Source organism: Pan troglodytes, chromosome 4, assembly GCF_028858775.2.
Source record: "Pan troglodytes isolate AG18354 chromosome 4, NHGRI_mPanTro3-v2.0_pri, whole genome shotgun sequence".
Lineage (NCBI taxonomy): Eukaryota > Metazoa > Chordata > Mammalia > Primates > Hominidae > Pan > Pan troglodytes.
Window position 1 is genome coordinate 171,581,720 of NC_072402.2, and position 15,019 is coordinate 171,596,738.

Below are 15,019 nucleotides of genomic sequence, written 5' to 3' on the forward strand. Positions count from 1 at the left end.
GTAGTTTCGAGTCACTTTAAAAGTCCTGTTCTAAATCCTGATTTATAGAAGGTGGGACTATAGTAGAGAACTAACAACCAGGTCCCCCTATCCATTCCTTAGATGAGGAAGACCTGTTGAGGGTTCTTCAGTCATTCTTCTCAAGGTGGGTGCAGATGGCATGTGGGGTTTGGAGATGTAAAAGTGTTGCATGATGATTCTTATTTTATAACTTACGGTATAGAACTAGGTCCATATGTGTACTCAGTAAGGATTTGTAGTGTAGATAACTCAACTTACATGTAAAACTCTTCCAAAACAGAAATGTAATTCCTTCAACATAGAGAAATCCCAGTGCCATTCCCCCCCATGCATTTGTGGCTACCAATTTGGAAGACAGTTCATCCAACAAAAATTTTAGTACCTTCACAAATTCTTTTTTGAGGGGTATCTTGGGTGCCCATTTTAGTTTCAAAAGTAGATTTTGACACACTTCAAAATTCAGAGGAAAGTAACCCAGCATTTAGTGAGTGCCTACTGTGCCCTGGGCTTTTGATATTTTTCATCATATGTAAGTTTAGTGAAATGTTCTTCTTCCCTCTTTTATTTCCCCAAACCTGAAATTAAACCCATTAGCTTGTCTCTACATGTAGGCATAAGCCTGACACTTTTCTTATGAATCACATAGGAGAATATTACTGCCAATTACATAGTTTCAAAAGTAACAAAACACTACACAAATGAAGAAAAATTTTCACATTTATTGGGGCAGAAATGTGAAGATTGTCATAATGAGTTGCTATTACATAATGGTATAAAGAAAATTACCTTGGATGGGGATTTGTAAATTAGAAGGACCTAGTTAAATATGAGAGATACTTTCTTTTCCTACTTTCAAACTTTTCCTTTTTGAATATTGATGAACATGCTGATTGATATATCCTCTGATTCAAATACCTTGCCTATTTGAAAGCAAGTCAATTCAGCTCTGTTATTGAATAAGTTTAAACCATCTATGAAAAAAGTAAACTTAGTAACAGCCTTCTTTTACCTTCAGGTCGTCTAAACTATTCATATCCAGGATCCGATAGCTCTCTGCTTATTAATGGTAAGTGATAATTGATTTACCCTAGTGAAGTGCACAAAACTGATACAGTAGTTGTGCTTCAGCAGTGGAGAAATGACATTAGTTTGTTCTGTAATGATAACTGTAAGTTGCTATTAAACTATCAGCTATTTTAAGAATGATTCTTTTAGCTCACAATTGTGGCAGAAACTTTTCTTTTTAATATGAGGGCCAACTGATTCCCTGTCCTGAACTTGGTGACAATGAGAATGAAAATCCCATAATGATACCTAAAGATTGGCTTTATCTAATATTAGCTTCTGTAGAGTGACCTTTGAAATGTCAACATAAAAGCCATTTCCACGTGGCTGGAAAAATGTTCCAAGAGGAAAGGATAAGCAGAGATCTAAAACCAGAAAAAGGCAGCCTAAAACCACAGTGCTTGACATTGCATAGGACAAGGTCATTTGCTGTTTGCTGTCTAACAAAAACAAGAAACATGAAGTTTTATTGGCTTTCCAGTGTCTTCATTAGATTCTCCTTTCCTGTGCTAATGTTCTGTTGAGTTCTCTTTTTATGCGCATAGTGAAGCAAGCTAAGTTTCACCAGGAGGAGGGAATATCCACTCACAAGAATTTTAGTGTCTGTTTTTTTAGTATCATGGTCTAAAACAATTGGGTGAAATACAGAGGTCTTGTTTACTTCTTTTCAACTAATTTGCTATGGAATGTGGATTTCAAATTTCTGTGTGTAGAAAATGTCTTCCATTTGTCAAAGCTCATTTTAAGTCCCACAACCTCTAAGAAGTGTTATGGACTAAATAGCTATATTCTCATAATTCCCAAAACAAATAAAAATAAAAATTCTTCCACTCTTTGATTTTAGTATGTTGTGAATGAGGAGTTAAAAATTATTTTTATAACTGTATCTCCTTTTGAAATCAATATGTTGAAGGATTGTTGAGCCAGGAGAAGTTAGCAGGAGATTTGATTTTTGAGAATTGCTGGGTACATCAGATCTTCTAGAGACTAAATAGTTTATAAAATCTTACTTGGTCATCAGACGTAGGTCTTTTCATGCTACAGTGCGAGAAATAATACCATAATGTAATATTCTAGCATAAATATATTAGGCCAAAAACCAAACCCAGTGGCGACAGTGGCATCAGGATAAGGAGAACATAAGGGATATATATATATACATGCAGAAGAGTTTACCTTTTCCTTTGGAACTAGTTCAAGTCAGTTCCAAGTACTGGAAATTGTAGTGAACCAAGATTGGGGATATTACTGTGTCATCTTAGGCAAAGTGATCAACTCTTCTTTGTCCCAGTTTCCTTATGAAGGTGTTCCTGTTGGATTAGTTGCCTCTGGGCCCCATCTTGTTGAGGGTTGTCGAGAAAAATAAACTCTCTCTAGTGGGTTTTCCTTAAAGCTAAATTCACTTAACTAGGAAAAAAAAAGCCACCTGTAATCCCAGCACTTTGGGAGACTAAAGCAGGAGGATTCCTTGAGCCCAGGAATTCAACACCAGCCTCGGCAACATGGCCAAACCTTGTCTCTACAAAAGATTTTTAAAAACTAGCCAGGTGTGGTGGCACATGCTTGTAGTTCCAACTACTTGGGAGGCTGAGGTGGGAGGATTACTTGGGCCGAGGAGGTCAAGGGTGCAGTGAGCCATGATTGCACCACTGTACTCCAGCCACAGTAACAGAGTGACACCCTGCCTCAAAAAAAGAAAAAAGTATACTATTATGAGATTGCCTTTCCTTTTTTCTTCATTACTATCCTTTCTTTCATAAATAATTTTTAATGATCTTACTTGTCAATAAAAAAATAAAAGTAACTTTTTCCCAAAATATTTATGTTTTCAAATTTTACTGGTCCATGAACTCTAAGAGAAGACTAGATAGTTTTTAATGTTGTATACGTGGAAATTTTGTTTATTATAAAGGCATACTGACTTGGGTTAACATTGCCTCAAACTGAAAGACATGAAGATAAAGGACAAAGAGAGATGTCTTTCTTCTAAGAAACATCTCTTGCTGGCTCCCCAAGCAAGACCCGGGAGTGTGGGGTTTACAGTTGCCGTGGTCTCAGGTCTAGTACTGAGCTTCATGGGGCCCCAAAACTTGATTTTGTCAGATTTGATGAAGGATTAGTTTTTTAGTAACCAACCAACTAGGACCAGATGCCAATTTATTCATTTATAATGAAGCATAAAACTTCCAGGTAGACCAGATGCCAGAGGTGACTACTGGACCGACCTATTCTCTCTCCAGTAGCAATGTCCAGATTAGAGCAGCAGATTGCTTGAAAGTCGTGAAATTAAAACTAGGTAGGGAGGAGAGGTGTTGAGAATTTTTTAGTGACCTTGATCAAGATATGCACATTGTCCATTCTGTCAGTCATGTTTGTGAAATATCTTCTAGAGTGGATCACATCTGTAGACAAATTAACCTCATTCATGTATTCATTCTTAGTAGCTTTGCTCTCACTTTAGCTCAGGTTTTGGGGGTACCTGTATTGCAAATCTGGCATAATGAATTGTGCTTAGTGAAGATTAATTAAAGAATTTACAGGTACTACCCATCACATAGGGTTGTGGTGAAGATTCAATGTGTGTAAATCACTTAGCATAGCACTTGGCACGTAGTAAGTCAAAATAAGAGAATTAGAATAAGTAATATTTTTGGTTAGGAATTAATCTCATTCATATATTGATTCTTAATAGCTGAAAATATATAAGAAAAAAATACAGAACAAAGGATTAATATGAGTTTGTAAAAATTGTTGAAAGTTGAACATGCTTTCATTGTCTGTCATTAAGGTAGATAATCTAAAACTATGCACTTTCAAATGCATTCCCTTCATGTCTTGTGTCCATGCAGCCTTTTCTTAAAACTGAAAATAAAAGCCTAATCTATTATGTCACTTTATAGTCATTGTTTAATTTTAAGACTGAAAGGTGCTGTAAGGAGCTATTCTTCCTTGTCCACCGTAATCTATTCAGGCTTTTAAAAACCTTTAATAAGGTGATTATATAGCCACTCTGCTTTGTTTCAATGTAACTTTCAGAGCTTTTTCTTCCAAGTTATCTGTTGAAAGCCGTTTCTTGTTTTGTTTCGATAAAAATGTAGAGCAGCTGTTTATTCTCTTTCTCACATGAACATTTGAATTTTGACTCTCTGATTTTTATTTTATGCTTTATTTTGAAATTTTCAAGCAACCTCAAAGCTTTTAGAAAGAGGTTTAAATCCTCAATAAATAGAAAGAAAATCCCCTCACCAGCCTCTTATTGGAAAAATTATAACAATAATTAAAAGAAAAAAAGTCAGAGTCACCAACCAGTTTTCAGTGGTTTATATTGGACTAATGTTGTAATTTGCCTTTACAAAGATAAATAGGTTGTATTCATCCATGGATCAAATTATTTTTTTGCCCTGCTCGATCATCAGTTTCCTACAGTTTCATACAATGACCTTCGTATACCACTCATGTTAAAAGGCAGTGCCAATATAATTCAACAATGATTGGTAATTGTGTTAAGAATGTTACAGTTCACACTCTAGGGAATTTTTCAATTTATTGCTGTGTTAATAGTTGTAGAGATTTTTTTGAGGGGCAATCTTGGGGACAGTTTTTGGATTTTCAATGTATTTTTAAAACCAAACTATCTAAAGCTACTTTTTGGGTGCTCTATTAGTTTGCTAGGGCTGCTATAATAAGTACCACTGACTACTGGCTTAAACAGAAATGTACTTCCTCAGTTCTGGAGGCTGGAAGTACAAAAGCAAGGTGTTATCAGGGTTCATTTCTTTTGAGGCATCTCTCTATGGCTTATAGATAGCTGTGTCGCCACATGGTTTTCCCTCTGTGCATGTCTGTGTCCTGAACTCTTCTTATAAAGACACCAGTCATATTGGATTAGGGACCACCCAAGTGACCTCATTTAACCTTAATTACCTTTTTAAAGACCCTGTCTCCAAATACAGTCACATTCTGAGGTACTGGAGGTTAGGACTTCAACATATGAATTTGGGCAGGAGGGTGGGGGTAGGGGGTGGCCACATAATTCAGCCCATAATAGATGCCTTATACTAGTAAATTTCATGTAGTAGGGATATAGTTAGAATGCCCATTTTATGGTTACGAGAAGCAAGCCTAAAACTTAGTTTCCCAGTTAAGTGAGAAGAAGTGTTAAACATAGGCCAGTTACCTCAAATTCCTCTGGAGTATCTTGGCTTAGCTCTGAGATAGTCATTGGATTAAAAGATTAGTTTTCCTCTTACCCAGCTTGAAACTTTATTTTACCTAAGAAACCACCACCACCTCTGTATAAAAATGCTTGTGCATTATACTTTTTTTTTTTTTCTCTAACCTTTCATTCTCCTGCTTTAGCCCTCAGGATTAGCTACTTCAAAAATGAACCTTGTGGCAGGAGAAAGTTATAGAGCAAAAAAAAACCTGTTAAGCTTTAACAACTCATATATGTATTTTCTTTCCTTTGAGGAAGTGATTAGTAAGAGATCTATTAAGGGTAGCACAGAACAACATTTCTTTCCTTTTTTTTTTTTGAAATGAAGTCTGTTCTGGACTGATGGACTGATCCAGACTCCAGTCTGATCCAGGCTGGAGTGCAGTGGCTCCATCTCGGCTCACTGTAGCCTCCATCTCCCAGGTTCAAGCAATTGTCCTGCCTCACCCTCCCAAGTAGCTGAGATTACAGGCACCTGCCACCATGCCCAGCTAATTTTTGTATTTTTAGTAGAGATGGGGTTTTACCATGTTGGCCAGGCTGGTCTCGAACTCCTGATCTCAAGTGATCGGCCTGCCTCGGCCTTCCAAAGTGCTGGGATTACAGGCGTGAGTCACCGCACCCGGCCCAACATCTCTTAATTATAGTTTTTTGGAATGAAAAGAGGAAGATTGTTTGCTTGGGAGGGGGAAGAAATCTATCAAAAAGGAAGGTGTAATTTACTCAAGAGAAATGTAGATGATGATCACTTACTGAAAATGTGTGTAATATCGTTCTAGTTGCTACAGTAATAAGCATGTTGAAAGATCCCTTCATTGAAAAGATAATATGAAAACAAACTGTAAACTCTAAAGTGCTCTACAATTGTTAACCTTAAAATGCTAATGAAAAGCTGAGAATAATTGTTGAAGATCATACTCAGAATATATGCATATGAATTTACTTTTGGGAAAGGGAGATTATTTATTGAGTATGTGACTGACCATTACATATACACATTGTGTTTTTCATTATTCTCTCATTTGCTTCCCATTTTTATAAATAAAGAAACTGAGGGTTAGGGACATAAGGAAACTAGAGTTGCATTCTCTGCTCTTTTCTAAGGTAGGCCTTACAAATAATAGTGTCTTTATCATATCTTAGGAACATTCTTTGAATGTTGTTGTACCAACAAGCTAATACAAGCATAAGCCAATGTGATAGGAATTTCTAACTATAAAGCAAATGTAAATTAATTTTGTGGCAGTGAGCCTATTAAATTAGGGATTAATTTATAAAATCATTTAAAATGTTTCTTTGCATCTTTGTTGAATTGTATACTTTGATCTTTGTGATGATTGTGTCTGCTTTTTGGTTCTACCATCTTTATTCTTTTGTTCACAGATTAATTCCTTTTAGCTTCAAGCCTTTGATTTATATCTTTTCAACTGATTTACTAATTTGGCTAATTTCCACACTCCTCTCCCCATATATTTTCTTTTAGTCCTCCTGGAAAAGTCAGGTTGTTTTGTTTTGTTTTGTACTGTTTTGAGACGGAATCTCGCTCTGTTGCCCAGGCTGGAGTGCAGTGGTGCAATCTCAGCTCACTGCAACCTTTACCTCCCGGGTTGAAGCAATTCTCCTGCCTTAGCCTACCAAGTAGCTGCGATTACAGGCATGTGCCACCACACCCAGCTAATTTTTATATTTTTAGTATAGACAGGGTTTTACCATATTGGCCAGGCTGGTCTCAAACTCCTGACCTTAAATGATCTGCCCACCTCGACCTCCCAAAGTGCTGGGGTTATAGGTGTTAGCCACCATGCCTAGCCAAAAGAAGCCAGTTATCTGATAACATCTTATCATCTGAGCTACAGCCCCCTTTTTCTTCCAGATAGAATTGCTATTTGTCTTCTCACCATGGGGCAGAGAGAGGTGCACAGTTGGAGAGCCTAAGGTAGATCAGCGTAACCCGAATAGGATCCGTTTTTTCATTGTCCACTAAAACATAGTAATATCTTATCCTTCATGGCCTAAAGTCCTATTCGTGACAGAATTGATTAGGTGCTGTCATGTAGGAAAGTATGCTTTTGTATGAAAGTAATAATGTCATTTGTTCATTTTTAATATTAGTACCAAGGAGAAAACCAAAAAGGGTTCATTAACAAATATAGCAATATAGCATATGCAATAATAATAAATTCAAATGGTACAAAAAGGGATAAAACAAGAAGTGAATGCCTTCTTTCCTCTTTCTAGAAGTTTCTCTCTCCAAAGGTTCTTGTGGTTGTTTCTAGAAAAAAATATTTCATGGCCAGGCGCAATGGCTCATGCTTACAATCCTAGCACTTGGGGAGGCCCAGATGGATGGATTTCTTGAGCCCAGGAGTTGAGACCAGCCTGGGCAACATGGCAAAACCCCATCTCTATAAAAATAAAAATAAAATAAAAAGTAAAAAGATTTTATGCATAGTCCCACATATCTATTTATATTTTCTTTATTTTTAAATGTACACAATAAGGATTCTACAATACACACTTAGACACTGCATGCAGGCCAGCATCTTAGAGAGCTTTAGGTACATGAACGTGAGCCACATTTAAAAATGCCACATGCTCAGTTAATAGGGTTGCTCCTTTGAAATACGTACATACATACATACATACATACATACATACATACAAATGCCACCTACTAGGTGTTTCTTCTTTTGAATGTGTGGGTACTTTGTTTCTTTTTGATTATTACAAATGTTGCAACAAATGAGAAAAAAGTACTTTTTATGGGATAAATAATATTTTATTTTTATAATAAAATGTGTGGGGAGGGAGAAAGTCAGGGGAGCCCTGACAAGTCTTTCTGTACCTTCTTCGTAAGTCTGGCATTACAGATTAATGGAATATTTTGCTAGAGGGAATTTGATTCTGCATATAGGGCTAATAACAAGGAAAGGAAGCATTTGTAAGCAATCCTGTAAAGACGTTTTAGAAATAAAGTATATCAATAGATCTAATAGCAGGTATCCAGAAGTTATAAAAATTTATGGCCATAATATTTTGAGCCTTTTTTTTTTTTAACATTCTTGAATCCTGTTAGTTGTGAACATTAAATTATTGAGGACTTTATAAATCAAAACTAGGCTGGACACGGTGGCTCACGCCTGTAATCCTAGCACTTTGGGAGGCTGAAGTGGGCAGATTGCCTGAGCTCGGGAGTTTGAGACCAGCCTGTTCAACAGGGTAAAACCATGTCTCTAATAAAATACAAAAAAAAAAAAAAAAAAAGCTGGATGTGGTGGCATATGTCTATAGTCCCAGTGAGACTGAGGCAAGAAGAATTGCTTGAATCTGGGAGGCAGAGGTTGCACTGAGCTGAGATCGTGCCACCGCACTCCAGCCTGGGCGAGAATCCATCTCCAAAAATAAAAATAAAATAAATCAAAACTAAGAAATAATACAAGTGGATAAACATATAAATCGTATTCATTTAAACTTTGGTGGGGACTGGGAGATTTTTATTCAGTGGTAAGAGCATGCATCTAAACAATCTTTGAAGAGTCTACTTTTTGGTAACTGAAGGAAACTTCTGAGCAGGGTTAGTTTGGCTGACTTAGAACTTTTCCAAAATGTAGATTTCTTTGAACATAATTAAAGTCATTTTTTAACTTACACTTCCTCGGATATTTGAGAAACATCAAATAACAGGCAATACTTGCTAGTCATGAGATTGGAAATCTGTCTGACATTTTCCTCAGGAAAGCAGAGAAGTTCTTTCTATGTTGCAAGAATTTCATCATAAAGTGTGTGCCAATATAATTTGAAATAAGTGAGGAAAAGTGCTTAGTACATCTTTTTTATGTAAGATAAAGTGGCGTTATTTAGCATTCCATTAATGTCTGGGTTCCGGTTACATAGATCTGTTCAATTTGTAGAAAATTCATTGAACTTATGGTTTATTTTTGTGTATATGTCATATGTCAAAATTTACATGAAAAATAATGTATAAGTATTACAATAAGTGGAAATAAAAATTACACATTCTCGTTTTGCATGTTCCAGAATGTCATTGTTTTTGTTTCTTCAATATTAATTTACATTAATTTCCTGATTTGATTGGGCAACTTTTATAGTTGTAAACATTGTTCACTTATAACCTATTTTCCCTTAATATGAGAAAATATCTACATGGCTTTCAGAATTTAATCTCAGAATTTAACCATGAATTATTTTATATTGACCAGTTTAATTTTATAGTATACAATCAAAGTTTGAGAGTGTACATTTGAAGATTTTGAGAGTATTTGATTGTAACTTTTGATCCACAGCCCTTACTATTCCGGAAATTATTTATTTTTGATATAATGGAAGCCATGAGAGTTTTCATGTTAATTTTGTAGCTATATTATAAAAGCTTATTCTTTTCAAATATCTGTTTTCTCGGAAATCCAAGCAGCATCAATCAACTTTTTAAGATTGACAGCATTAAGATTTTCAAATCGTTACTTTGTTTCCCCAGACTCCCTAATCTTTGAAGCAGTTGTATGAATAGAATGTTCGTAAACAAGCATCTGCTTTGTGATGCTATTTGTCTTTCTAACCTCTGTCTGATTAAGTCAGAAAATACCTACCCCTCCCCAACCCCCTAAACTTAAGACCTATTAAAGTGAAAGCACAGCTGCTTGAGGGAGATTGTATGTTGTGTGAATCCATTTGCTCAAATACTTTGGTGAAATCCAGGGCTATCTAAGTGTGGCAGAAATGTATTTTGGTTTGAGATATAATTTCACTTTGGAAGATACTCACATAATATTTCTGAGTTATAATTATTTAGCATTTATCTGGAAGAATAAGAATAAAAACCTTGACCAGTTTGTGAGTTTGTATAGTGATTTCTTAAAGGAGCTATACCTTCTAACTCAAAAACCTATCCCAGGCTGTAACCCTGGGACTTTGGGAGGCTGAGGTGGGCAGATCACTTGAGATCAGGAGTTCGAGACCAATTTGGCCAACATAGTGAAACCCCATCTCTGCCAAAAAAAAATACAAAAATTAGCTGGTCATGGTGGCACACCCCTGTGGTACCAGGTACTGGGGAGGCTGAGGCACGAGAATCGCTTGAACCCGGGAGGCGGAGGCCGCAGTGAGCTGAGATTGCACCACTCCAGCCTGGGTGACAGAGCTAGATTCTGTCTCCAAAAAGAAAAAACCCATCCCAGTTTACTGTTGAAACCTCATCCCCAGCCAAGTCCCCACTTGTTCTACATGCTTCTGTTCGGCCACCTTTCCCTGAATGCTACAGCAGCACCCCTGCGCGTAACGCTGTTGAGCCTGGAATGCCCTTCCTCTGTTTTTCCGTTAAGGGCCACCTCAAATTCCCTACCCCCACCCCCAACTTTTTCATCAGAGTCAGTTCTTCCTCCTCTATTCCTGTTACACCTACCACATAACTAGTATAACAATAGGCATGCTACACTGTTGTTTGCTTATGTGGCCTTCTGGCATTAAAAGCTGCTAGTTCCTGGAGGTCAGGGACATGCACTATTTACTATTTATCCACAAGATCAGGCATTCAAGAAATGTTCGTTGGATAGAATTGAGGTGTTTGGACAGGCTGGGCTTATAAGTGCCAGTTTGTTTCAGGGAAGACATTTTCTCAAAGGTTTTCTCATTTAAAGTTTATACTGTCATTTCCTGAGTATTCCAGTGGATTATTAATTACCTTTACTTTGCCCCTTGGCTACAACCTACTTGGCAATAAAAATACCAAGCCTTTTACTTTTCAACATTTAGGACTTGGCAGAAGACTTGATTAGGCATAGGGAACTGTTGGCTAAAAGGAAGTTGATGAATTGCTTAAAGATTTCATTTGTTATGATTTTCTCTTATAAGGGATTAACTGAGGAATACTGTAAAGTTGTTATTTATCTTCTGCTGGTGAAAAAGTCATGAATTAAATATGGGTATATCTACTAAATTGCTAGTTAGCAGGGAATTCTGAGAGAAAACGTTATTAATATGGTAATAGTTGGTTTTTATTATGTTGTATACTGCCTTAGTTTCATAATAGTTTGAACCTTGGGCAACAATTACAGCAAAAAGCTTCCCATAAAACAAATAAGATTCAATAAAGTTTTACAGTGTCCTTGAAGAAATTTTAAGAATGCCCAAAATTGACCTCTTACCTCCCGTTCCTTGTTTTTTTAGACATTTACCAGGAAATGAACAATATAGTCACAGTTTTTCCATTTTCAAAAGCTGGTAGATGAAATCACAGTTGATTCTTTTGACAATGTTTGAAAGGTTGTTTTGTTTTTTTGTTTTTGTTTTTTTCTCATTTGACATGCAGCAAGGACATATGGGCGAAGGAGAGGTAACATTGTTTTTAACTTTTAAATGTATCACTTGTATTTGGAGACGACCCAAGCTTGTTTAATTTCTAACCTTTGTGGGGAAGGGGAGAGGGGAAATGAAGCATAGCTTTGATCCTTAGGTAATTTTTGTGTTACAGTTAACATTTTAGACATAATTTGAAGGAGTTGAGGAGCTATAAAGAAATTTATCAGAATGGTGGGATTTGGATTTGAATCAAAATGATTTCCCTGTGTTAAATGAGAAACTCAGCTTATTTATATCTAAAGATGTGCTTTTTTTCCTTTCTGAAAGGAATTTCTTAGAAAAAAATTAAGACTCTTTAAAAAGAAAAATATAGTGACACTAGTCCCAAAATACCTCATTATCTTGGAGGTTTAATTATGCTCAAATGCCTTATGTCAACTTTTTTCTTTTCTTTTTTACTAAGTAAACAATACATGTGGTTTAAAATGAGATGAGCTAAATAAATGACTAATCCTATAAATTTCAAACATTTGGGGGAAAAGCTCTAGAAATTTTAGGTAATTCTAAAGAATCATTTCGTAGAGGTACCTGAATAACTTATTCTTGGCACCTATATTTTGCCTTTTTACGAGAAAGTAAGACAGTTAAATAGCTTAGATTTAAAGGATAAGTGACTTTTTTAAGATCATTCATGAAATAACCTCCAGTTTTATAATCAGTTTGTGTCTTCACTTGACATATGCTATTATAGGATAAATTTATAAAAAATATACTGTTATTATTTGTGTTTAGTAATAGAAATTGAAGACAAGTGTGGCAAAACCTGGAATGTTTCTATTAAAGTAAGAGCACTTGAGATACATTTCTAGAAGATCCATTAACAAATTCCTCATGTAGTACCTAGAAGTAAATTGGCAGCCAGAAAAGTGATACAACAGTGCTTGGGAGATTGTGCAGCTATTTGTAGCTCTGTGTTTTCCTTATGATTTAAAAGTTTATATTTTGCTGTCAGGTAAATATGGAAAGACTGTTACACATATTGGCATCTCTGGTGTTTCCTGCGTATATATTCTGGACGATAAGATTTTCAAACAGCAAATTTAATGACTAGTTTTTAGAAATAGATAATACCCTTAGCAAGCTGATAATTACCCAGCTAATAATAAATATATCTTTAGCATGCCTAATAATCTTAAATTTCATAAGACTACACAATGAAGTTGGAATATAACATTAAGTGGGTTTTGATTATATCCCATTAGTTAAGGTAAATAAAAATGAGTGGTCACTTTAAAAATCTACTTGTTACGTTAGCCAGATGTCATGGCATGTGTCTGTAGCCCCAGCTACTTGGGAGGCTGAGGTGGGAGGGTCACTTGAGCACAAGAGTTTGAGGCTGCAGTGAGCTATGATTATGCCACTGTACTCCAGCCTGGGTAAAAGAGCGAGACACTGTCTCAAAAAAAAAAAAAATTGACTTGTTCATTTTAAGCACATTCTTAGAGGAAACTGTGCAGGCCATATTGTTTGATTTTTTAAAAGAAATGTAAGTGATTCAATGTCTTATAGCTAAATTTAATATTTAGTGTACATGTCTAGGTTGCCAGTAGCCATGGGGCCCTGCCAAGGGAGTACAGTCTTCTGCCGACTGCTTGCTAAAGTGTGCTCTCTCCTCCTGTACTTCAGTTCACCTCACTGAAGTTTCTGGATCCCAGTGGGATACTTGAGTCGCCTTCTATTAATATTTAACTGTGTGCTTTCTCTCTGACTCAGTTGGGACTTTAAGTTGGTGGGAATTCAAGAGTATAGCTAAGTGTTTCTATTATTCAGTGAGAAAAATAAAAGCAGCAGTTTTATTGAATCTGCTGTTTCCTTGTTTCTTTGCATGATAATCAGTGGCAAGGAACATTTTCTGTTACCGTTTTTTCCCTGCTTTCTATTCCAGGTCAGTCTTCACTGTTTCCAATGGAAGATGGATTCTTGGATGATGGCCGTGGGGATCAGCCTCTTCATAGTGGCCTGGGTTCACCTCACTGCTTCAGTCACCAGAATGGGGAAAGAGTGGAACGATATTCTCGAAAGGTGTTTGTAGGCGGATTGCCTCCAGACATTGATGAAGGTATATTTAGAACTGTTTATAGCACGGTGCCCAGATGGTGGCACATAGTAGGAAACTCACAGATAGTGTTACAATAACAGTCTTATCTGGCTCCAATAGTCAGCCCTGCTTGCATTGTTCTCTTGTCCTATCCTCCTATCATGGCATATAAGATTAATTCATAGAAGGGAGGGGAGCAGAGCTGTGCAAACCAACTAAAGCAAGGCGTTGGACTATATGAAAAGGAGTAAACATCACTGGGAAAGCTTCCAAGGGACTTGATTATTGTGGGCATACATGGGTACTAACTGCGTTTTTGTCTGTGTGTGCTACTTTGGACAAATTCATTGATGTATTTTCCTTTTTTCCCCCCATATTTTATGAGTGCTCCACAAATGTATAGTTCATTGTTTAAAATCTTAGACTAAGCATGAACTTTTGAAAAATATAGCCTACAGTTGTACTACAAGAAGGATAATCTTACTTAAGGTAGTAAACAAGATGGAAGGTCCCTGCTTACATAGAGTTTACATTTTATTGGGGGAAGGCCCATAAACAATGTATAAATATGCAAGAAAATACTGGAGAGCAAGTGTTGAAAAGCACACAGCAGGATGATGTAAAATAGTGATGCAGGGAGTTTCTTTTTAATTAGGTGGATAAGAAAAGCCTCTTTGAGGAAGTGATATTTAAGCTGAGACCTGAATAAGGAGCCAGCCATGCAAAGACTTAGAGGGACTTGTTCAGGAATATGCTATTCATCCATGGGTCTGAGTGACCCCAATAAAAATCAAAGTAGCAGACCTTAGAGCATATTTTTGGTTGCTTTCCTAATATCTTTTGTCTTCGTTTCCTGAGTGAAAATGGAAATACACTAAATCACATTATGGAGAATAGAATAGATTTCTTTACACATGTATAAGATCTAATAAATAATAAGGTTTAATATCTTCACATTTAGATTGGGATCAGACTTATCAAGTCACTTCATTTTCTTCAAGATGATTTATCTTTTGGAAGGTTGAGACAGAAATGGTTCTAAAAAGCCAAAGATTGAAATAAACATAGAGGTTTTTGCTTTTTCTTGTTGTCTACAATAAAATGTCTTGGTGGAAGCTATGCTGAAATTTCAGGGTTCTCTGAATCAATCTCCATCCTGCCCTCAGCATAGCTTGAAGAATATTGTGTTCTGCAGAATTGTGCACTAAAAATTACAGGGTTTATGGGGGAAAATAAGGTTAAAGACAAATCATTTAAAAGCTAATGAACTTTGTACCTGAAGCACTAACAAGAAGAGAATTAGT

At 36.3% G+C, this 15,019-nt stretch overlaps 1 protein-coding gene across 4 annotated transcripts in view; it reads left to right on the forward strand.

Annotated features, from left to right (window-relative positions):
- The window catches only part of CPEB4 (cytoplasmic polyadenylation element binding protein 4), a 71,945-nt gene that overhangs the window by 43,038 nt on the left and 13,888 nt on the right, over positions 1–15,019 (forward strand). Inside the window, exons 3-5 of one of the 4 annotated variants that reach the window (XM_001155432.7) lie at positions 1,037–1,087; positions 11,628–11,651; positions 13,563–13,736. In XM_001155432.7, coding sequence (XP_001155432.1) covers positions 1,037–1,087; positions 11,628–11,651; positions 13,563–13,736 — 249 coding nt within the window. The remainder of the gene's footprint in view (positions 1–1,036; positions 1,088–11,627; positions 11,652–13,562; positions 13,737–15,019) is intronic. The other 3 variants (XM_001155308.7, XM_001155372.7, XM_001155244.7) reach the window with 3 other exon arrangements.